The sequence below is a fragment of the Diuraphis noxia genome, unplaced genomic scaffold (genome assembly GCF_037042655.1).
Source record: "Diuraphis noxia isolate RWA-SAM2 unplaced genomic scaffold, SU_Dnox_SAM2 contig0004, whole genome shotgun sequence".
NCBI classification, from domain to species: Eukaryota; Metazoa; Arthropoda; class Insecta; order Hemiptera; family Aphididae; genus Diuraphis; species Diuraphis noxia.
This window is the reverse complement of record NW_028301714.1, coordinates 51026911-51036845: the sequence shown is the minus strand read 5'-3', so window position 1 is coordinate 51036845 and position 9935 is coordinate 51026911. Positions and strand designations below refer to the sequence as shown.

Here is a 9935-nt window from a genome sequence, read left to right as displayed (position 1 = left end):
AATGTTTTTTGTGATGGGTGGAGTGGATGGTTGGTCTGACAATATAACTGTGCCTCCAGGCCCGGCTCAAGGGGTAGGCGGCATAGGCCCACGCCTAGGGCAGCATTTAACATTTTTGTAATCAAGTTCTAATGAAATGTTTACATTTTTATTATGTTTTTATTAATTTTAGATTCTGAGCGGAGCGATGAATGTATTGATTTTACCATGATGTGTGTTTTTATTTTTTATTTTTTTGTGTCTCATTACGTTTTGGGGCATTAAAAATGCTTCGATTTTCGACTTCAGTATTTATTAATCTAATTAATTGTTAATTTTATGTAAATAATTAAAATGAACTCAAAATTAAGACTTGTTCAGTATTGTTTATGTAGTATTTACATGTAAGTGACGACAAACTCAAGTTTGCCTAGGTGAGCACTTGAGCCGGGCCTGTGTGCCTCATAACTTAATGGAGTTCGCCACGCCACTGATAAAAACTATTGTCTATAGTAGACGATCGTTTGTATCAATAATGCATATTATTATTATACTAAACGTCGTGTACATGTAAAATTAATTTTTGTATATAAACCTCGCCAAATGTCTATAAATAGTTCATAAAAGTAAGAATATTCAAAAAATTATTCCATGTGTAGAAAGGGTTATGCGAATATTTAGAAATAATTTCAAGTACCTATCACTGTACCTATGATTATTATTATCTATTATCTAATTTTTTTATCGTATAAAGCCCCTGCTAACCGGGAAAACTGTACACGAACGGATTTTTATGAATTGTTATTATATAGACATACAGTTTTCCTGATTATCCGTGGAAATTTTTAAAATTGTTTTTAATAATAGAAAAAAGAAACAGCATAATATGTGAACATAATATATCAAAAATTAAATTTCGAACAGTGGTTCCTCCAGTGGTGTAGTTAGGGGGGGGGGGTGTAAGGGGCTTCCACCCCCCGCCACCACCACCCAAAAAAAACTTTATATTGGTATTTTATCTTCTGTGATACTGATTATTTTTAAAGAAATCTTTTTTTTGCATTTTTCGATGATGGAATTAATTCCAATTTGAAACAAAATAAAAAATGACGTTTAGTATAACCATAGTTCTGTGGTTTAACTAATTATTTGTAATTTGTGTCATAAATATATTTTAACCCCCCAGCCCCCCCAGAAAAAAATCGTATCTATGCCGCTGGGTTCCTCTATAGAGATTCATTGCTCAAGATATGCAATAATAAGGGATTTTCAATCAAAATTGCATTTTAAATATATAGGTACTCATACAGAAATTTCCAATTGGAAAACGAAAATCTGTTATATTTATTATTAATATACTATATACTAGTTTGATCCCGATACTTCATCGCTCTTTAAAAATACAAACTCTAATGATTCGAGATTTGAGTTCAATTAGGTACATAAGTAGAATATTAAATATTATATATAGATATGTACCTAATATAATTAAGTTTTTTTTAATTTTTAAAATTTTTTATTCCTAATAACTATATATGCCCATGTATATTTTAATTTTATGAAAACGTTTACAGGTATGCTATGGGTGGGCCTCAAATATTTTTTTACAAAATTAGTGGTCCGCGAAACTAAAAATGTTGGAAACCGCTGCTTTAATGCAATAATAAAATGATATCAATTAGCCTTATCACACATATTGTACAAACTATATTATTATCGATATCTGTGGAATCTTTGACCAGCCCATAGTATGAAATCGTTTTCGTTTTAGATTTTATTTTATTTTTACTAAAAATTTAAATATAATGCAATTTAGTTCAATCATTTATTTAATAAATCTCAAATTTGATTACGTTTAAGGTTATTTGTTGTTGTGTTAATAATGTTAACATACAATCTTTGGTAAGCGTTAGCCTGGAATATTGTAAAGTATGTCAAAAAATTGTTTAGTTATGGTGTTGTCGGAAAGCAGTCTAAAAAGAAACAACAGTCAAATTGTTAACGATACATTCTACTGCCCCATCTTGGGTTGCAAGTACAACTTACATTTTGGTCAATCTATGAAATCTTTTAAAACTCAAAAACTTCTCAAACAAGTAAGTATTAGCTTGTACAATTTTAGTGTTGTATGTATTTAACTATTAATATATCTATTTTTAATTTTATAGCACTGTATTAAAGTGCATTCTGACAAAAAATACAAATGTGATAATTGTGAAAAAGGGTTTCCTTTAGAATCCACATTAAAGTCACATCGTATAACATGCGGAGTAATTTATTCTTGTTACTGTGGTGTTCAATACAAATCTCCAGAAGCGTTTCTCACTCATACAAAACGAAAGCAGCATAACATTGGATTAGGATACTCAACTATTATGAAGTTTGATTTATTTTATAAAATGCTTGTAAATTTATTTTCATTTCTATTTTTATATAGGTTTTTGAAGACAAGAAAATTGTTGCCTAACACAGAAGACCTACAAGAATTAGAATCAAGTAAAAGATCTACTCAGACACAAACTGTTACTGATGTTCAAACTTTATCAGATTCATCAACTCAGACTACATTTGAAAATAAGGATTGCATGTTAAGATACAATGATCCAAAACTCTCTTCTGCTACTTCTAGTCCTATAAAACGGTTATGTGCACAGACTCAAACCGATCCTATGGGTGACTCTATTAAAACTGATCCAGATCCTATGTTTTTAGATTCAGAAACACAAACCAATTTTGACAATTTAGACATCTATACTCAGACTGCAGAGTCTGAATGTTTATTTGGTGATTTAGAATTTACCAATATTCAAACACAGACTTATTGTAGCTCTTTATTCAATGATGATTCTATTGACATGAGAAATGATAATTCTTTAAACACTAGCATGATATAATTTAATCAAAACTAAAACACAAAATGGCGTTTAAATTCAAAATATAATGTTCGATTTTTCCTTTGACAGTATTACAAATTATTACTTCTAGTACTGTGGTAATTGATTGTTCTATAAATATGTGCAAATGTATTATAAGTATAGTGCATTCTTGTCTCACCATTTTCCTACATACCCCTCTAAGGCTCTAAACTAATATATGATCTATTATTTTTTAAGTAATTATTTTGAGACTTCAGTAGTGCAAGTAAACACACTATCACCACATTTACTGATAGACTTGTATACACGAAATATGATTCTTTAGCTATTGTTGTTTTAAATCATAAATATGAAAATCTATTTATTATGCTTTATCGACATATTGAATTTTATTTTGTGTACAATTATTATTTTTAAATTTTTTTAATGGTTTTTAATATAATATTTTGCTAATAATATAATACTACTAATTTTAGCAGGGCTCAAAAGTTTTAGCAAATACATAAATATTTTTTATGTAAGTTTTAGAAAATTTAATACATTCTTTTCACACTTCCCTGATGTTGTATACAACATTTTACTTAGCTATTTTTAACATTTACGGTGTACTGTGCAATTTTATTTATTTTGAATTTTAAGTATTAATTTTTGCTATTTTTAGATATATTCTTATAAGTAAATTAAATCAGTGTTATGTAGATTTTTTTTTATATTTACTAGTTAACATCCAAAATTAGAATACTTTGAAATTTTTCGGTAACTCTCATATATTGAAATGAATTATTATTTTAGTCAAAAAACATTTGGTACCTAATTTCTGAGAAGTGGTTAGTGGCAAATGGCAACCCTACATTTATCATATTATATCTACCATTTAATATTATATACCATTATATTTCTATATATAAATATTATGATTAAAAGGTATATAAATATTTTATTAAGCGTATATCAATGTTATAAATTCCATATTAAACCGCTAAAAAGTATCTTTTTAATGCTATAACTTTCTGAACCCTACTTATTAGTAACTATTATTTTTATAAAAATATTTAAATATATTATAACATTTTACTATTTACCTACCTGTGAATATACTCATTTTAATTATTTATGTAGTTATATGTTTATCGATGGAATATTTGTGTTTTTTTTTCATAATATACTACATGAATGAATATGAAAATAAAAAAAGTACTTATAATATAGAGTTTATGTCTTACCCATTGACTTAATTGATAGTAGTTAGAGTACTAAATATTTTATATCAAGTTAGGTATATTGTATACAAGACGTATCAATTTAAACTACTAGTTGTTGCTTACCCGTGTTGCTCACTCGTGATTTGGCCAAAGAACCAAAGTTATTAAATCTAGAATGATGACACCGGTCTTGGTAATCAACATTCCGGACTAGCTGGACAACGAAAGATCGTGTGTTAAACGCGATAGTGGTGGCTGCATAGATATTTCAGGGATCAGCTCAAGGGTGCTCTGGCCCAGTTTTCAGAGGGAGGGCGACTTATGAATAATTTTTTTAAAAAAATACAATAATATAGGCATAATCAATTTATTAAATTCTAATTAGTAACTTCTTGCAGGTCAAGTAATTTTGATCTGCAAATTTCATACACACAAATAATTTAAGTATAAGTAAAAAAGATACAAATATGGTAACCTTTAGTTAATAATAATAATAATAAAATATAAATATAATATTTTAATTAAGTACCAAGTAATTAAATATTTTTATTCATTTTCATATCATGTTTAATGATTCATTTCGCATAAAATTCTATATCGCGATGTACATGCAACAGTTATTTTATATCAAATGTTATGTAAGTACCTGCGTAATGTTGAAAAACTCCTCTTAGCGAAAGCTACACTTACTGGCAAAGTAGCTAATATTATCAGTATTTTTCATATTATAATTACGAAAATATTAAAATAATAAAAAGCAAAATACTGAGGCTCAGGGAGGGGGGGCGATCGCCCCCTGCTAAAATACATCATTGGATCAGCTTAATGGAGAATGCGGGAGGTGGCAAGGTAGCCAGGCACCTGGTGGACATGGAAACAGATCTCAAGCGTTTAGCACTCAAAAAAATTAGAGTTGAATGGAGCTTATGCTACGTCAAACTTCTAGAAACAAAAGCACAGATCTGCTATAAATGTCAAGCGAGTGGTCATATCGCGGTAACATGTCAAAGTGAAGAAATTCATCCCAAAAAAATGATACCGGTGTCGCGGAACAGGAAACTTAGCGGCAGTGTGTCGTGAAGCAATACTTCTAAAAATAGCGGAGGTCCGCTGGAGAAGCGGGAGATGAATAAGTTCATCCAAGTGAACCTGAACCACTGCAAGGTGGCTCATTTGGCTCAAGATCTGCTCCGACAGCACGTGGTCGTGCAGAGTGCAGAGGTCGTGCTGATCCCTATACTCTTTTCTTGCAGGGTCAACTTTACGGTTCACCGGTTCCAGCAGATAGCAGCCATTTGGCTGGTAGACAGCTAAGTTACCGCCGCCGAAGTTCATAGAGACCCAGAGTTCGTGTTTATCCAACTAAACAGAGTCCATTCAGCTGTTACGTGTCACCCCACTAGACGCGGGTCGAGTTTAAATACTTTCTGCGAAGGTTGGAGGTCAAGGTCAGGGCCGTTAAACCAGTGGTCCCTGTTCGAATCACGGTGGATTTTAATGCACGATCAGTGTCATGGGGTGACTGGTGCCGCGACACTCGAGTAGACGACCTAAGCATTCTGTTCAACTTTCATTGGCTAAATGTTCTAAATGATGGATCCATGCTTATTTTTGTGGGCATAGGAAGAAGTTCTATTGTTGACCTCACTACGATGTTAGAGTCCATCGCAATGCGGGATTCAGGATGCTGCGTATGCGACAAGGTTTAAAATATGGTCGACCACCAATATATCTCATTTGCACTGGAGGCCATCAGAAACTGAATGTCCGTATGCACATACGAGCCGAGGGATTTGAAGATAGATGCCGAGAACAGCAGCTAAGACATTGAAATTGACGAAATTGGACTTCTAGCGAAATGGACGGGTAATCGAGCTTTGTTTGCAGCGTCAGCCAACGCTCACCAGCGAGCACGGGCTGTTCATGAGTCTATTGCAACTTCCCCATGTGTAAGCCACAAGCCCACTGGTGGAACGCCGAAATTGTTTCAAAACGAAGAGCATACGTTGTGGCAAAGCAGGTCAAAACGAGGTGCGTTACGAAACTCCATCTCTGTCGCGTTCGTGGACAAGGCATAACAGTCGGCGTAAACATCATATAGTTACAAGGAAGCCAGGATATACTTAAAAACTGCCATTGCACTTAGCAAGACTAGGTGCTGGAACGAATTGCTTGAAACCATTGACCAGTCAAGGTCTGTGTTGCGTAAGATTAGATTAGGTTAGGATAGGCTGTGACCCTCCTTGGCGTGGGGTGAGGGGGTCTATCGTCCTTCTTTGACTCCGCAAGCTATACCGTCAGGGCTACCCATACCAGAAAAGTCGCATATGAGAGGGTCAACCTAGAGGTTCTTAAAGATAGGACGGGCTCTATAGCCTTGGCAGGGAGCCGCCCTAGATGAAGGTAGCGCTGATTTAAAATCCACATTGGATAAGAATAAAATAGAACGGTAATATCCGATTGAGCACGGTCGTTATCGGCCGACCTTTTAGACGACCCGATTAAGCACGATAAAAAATAAATATTGTGTACAACGTTGTCAGGTTTTCACTAGTACTTACGTATGTTGGTAGATATTACCAACAGGTAATTACTTACATATTAGTCGAAAACGATTTTGTTATCGATCGATGGGTAGGTATACCCACGGAAGTTAAAAATAACTAGGATAGATAGGAAACCAGAATTTTATCTACAACGATTGCACTAAATTGTGATTAACTGTTATTGTATGTACTTATGCTGTTAATAAGACTTGGTCACAGTCAGTCTGTTCTGTTGTCTCGTGCTCGTAGTGTGGTAGTGTGCAAATTTTACGATGGAAAATAATGATATAAAAATTATTTTATCCGAGAGAGGTAAAGAGTTGGCAAATGTTGGAGCTTTCGAGTACAGCTAGGTTTATTGGGTCCAGGAAAAATGGCGATGTACAAAAAATTATTGTAGCGCAACAATCTATTCTGGCCAAGAGAAAAATATTTTACTGCAATCAAATGGACAACATCATCATGACGGAAATTCATTAAATAAAATTTAAAGGCAAGTATTACAAGAAAATTGCAACCGACGAGCTGAAGAATCGATGTCAATTCAACCTCTTAAATTAATTAGACATGAACTCTTCCGTAATACTGAACTAACGTCCATTGTCCATAAAGATTTGAAAACAGTTCGAAAGGCTATTTATGATAGACGAAGAAAGTTGAGAATTAGGAATGCGGGTTTAGGAGAGGAAAATCCACAACAGGCCATGTTTTCGCGCTAAGACAGATAATGTCAAAATACTACGAATTTGGAAAGGACCTGCATCTAGTCTTTGTGGATTACAAGCAGGCGTATGATAGTGTAGACAGAGAAGAGCTTTGGAAAGTATTGGTAATTTTAGGAATACCCAAAAAGTTTGTGAATGTAATAAAAGCATGTTACGAAAAAACACTATGCAGAGTGTGTTATATACAAGGCATCTCAGATCCTTTTGAAGTTAAATCTGGCCTTAAACAAGGGGACGCGTTGTCACCTGCACTATTTAACTTAGCCCTCGAAAAAATAATTAGAGACACAAACGATGACAGAAGGATGGAGATAAGCAATGAACCAGTTATGTCAGCCTACGCAGATGACATTGTGCTGATGGGTGAAACCAAAGAGGAAATCATCAACTCAACATCTAAACTCGTAAATGCAAGTAAAGGAATAGGATTACATGTAAACGAGGGGAAAACTAAGTACATGGTCGTATCGAGAAGACCACCAAATATAGATTTCATAGTATTGGATGATTATAAATTTGAAAAAGTTGATAATTTTAAGTACTTAGGCGTAAACATCAACAGCAAAAATGATATGCATATAGAAATAAATTAACGGATCACTAATGGAAATAGATGTTATTTCAGTATTATCAAACTCCTGAGGTCTAAGCTGTTATCGAGAGGATCAAAGATACTATTATATCATAGCTACCTTCGACCTGTGATAACATACGCCTGTGAAACCTGGTCGTTGACTAAAGGTGATAGCGGAAGACTTATCACGTTCGAAAGGAAAGTGTTACGAACCATTTATGGACCAATCTTCAACCCAGAAACACAGACATACGAAAGAAGAAGCAACGAAAATATAAAGTATCTTTATAATAAGCCAGACATACTCTATTTTATCAGGAAAAAACGATTAGAATGGTTCGACATGCATGGAGGGCAGATGGACAGCTAATTAAAAATGTACTTATCAATAAAATAAATAGAATGAGACCCCTAGGACGGCCCAAAACCCAATGGATTGACGTAGTTGCCAAAGATATAGAAATGATAGACCAAGGTGCAACGTTAGAAACAGCATATCAGAGAGAGAGGTGGAGAGAGATTTTGATGGCAGCGATGGTCCTGAATGGACCGCTAAGCTGATGATGATGATTTTTTCCTTACCAATAATCTTGTCCGCCAGTACAAATTCGTTTTACCTCATTAAAATTATATACAATTTATATTTTATCGGCTTTCTGTATATTTGAATACTGTAGTCTGTAAAGGGTCTCCTAACCCACACCGCTTTTTAAACCATACTTTATCTCTGTCTAAATTATTACGTTCAAATCATATTTATTATGTAATTCAATGTCTATTAGGAGGACGTTATACGTTATACCCGCATGTGTTGTCTCCGTCTTACAAGTGCGTAACATACCAAATTTTATGCTCATCAGAACAAGAGTTGCTCTGTTAGTTTAAAATTTAGTTAGCAGATCAGGTTTAGGTCCGTTAGTTTAAAATAAAGAGTGAATTGACCTCTTATAAAAATTAAAGGTAACATCCTTATTGAGGGCTTCTCATAGGCTTTTTAGTATATTTCAATTTTAAAGTGAGTTATGAGTATTTTAAAATTGTAAGCTGTTTGTATATCTTTAAAATACTCATAACTCGTTTTAAAATTAAAATTTACTCTTTACCCTTTAGCCTCTCTTTACTATCCTTAGGCTCGTAGTTAGGATTCAGATCGTTACGAAGCAAAAAAATGAGTAAAATAATAAATTTATAATTATTATATTATAAAATATGACATACATACTGATAGTTATTACACTTCATGCCATATATATATATTTTAAGAAAAATATATTCGTATAATGAATACCTAGGTACCAACATTTTTCATCGTAGAATTTTATGTAGGTAAGTAATATAATGTGAAAATGATTTTTTTGTCATCAACAAAAATATATTATAATGTATTTGACTATATAGGAATAATATTGTGAACAATAAATGTATTTAAATTATATTTATTTTTTTATTACATAATACCATCAATATAATAAATATATGAATTTCCACAATAGTAAAGTTGGATTTATATCGTTGACATAACGTATATTTGTTTAATTAGTACAACCACTACATAATAAGAGTTTAAAACTAGTAGTGTATTAACACATAATTATTAATAATATAGAAAATAAATAAATAAAAAGTTTACATTTACATTTAATAAAAAAAAACGTTAATTTTACTTAAAGAAAGTTTTCAAAGTATATAATCTACATTTATAAGTAATAGATAATAATATTAAAGTGTTAATTATTAGATGATGGCCAGGCGTTTCTAACAATATACTTAAGATTTCTGGCATTTATTGAATTTATATTTAAAATATGATTTGACTAAATAAATTTTCAATAATTTTGACACTTCTAGAAAAATAATTAAATAAGATTATTATAGTTTTATTTGGTATTTTTTTTTAAATTAAAATAAGCCAGTATGTAGGTTTAGTATACTGTATTACAGTATTAACATTTATAATAATTATTTATTTACTTATAAATATTAATAATAATAATAATAGATTTATTGGTTTGTTTATAAGGCTTATCATATTT

At 32.2% G+C, this 9935-nt stretch overlaps 1 protein-coding gene across 1 annotated transcript; it reads left to right on the top strand.

Moving 5' to 3' along the window:
• The first annotated feature begins 1699 nt into the window (after positions 1–1699).
• LOC107166845 (ASCIZ zinc finger protein) lies at positions 1700–4065 on the top strand. The gene is made up of 3 exons (XM_015515660.2): positions 1700–2075; positions 2148–2359; positions 2417–4065. Exons 1-3 carry the CDS (start codon positions 1911–1913, stop codon positions 2871–2873), a joined length of 834 nt encoding a protein of 277 aa, XP_015371146.1. The 5' UTR covers positions 1700–1910; the 3' UTR covers positions 2874–4065.
• The last annotated feature ends 5870 nt before the right edge of the window (positions 4066–9935 follow it).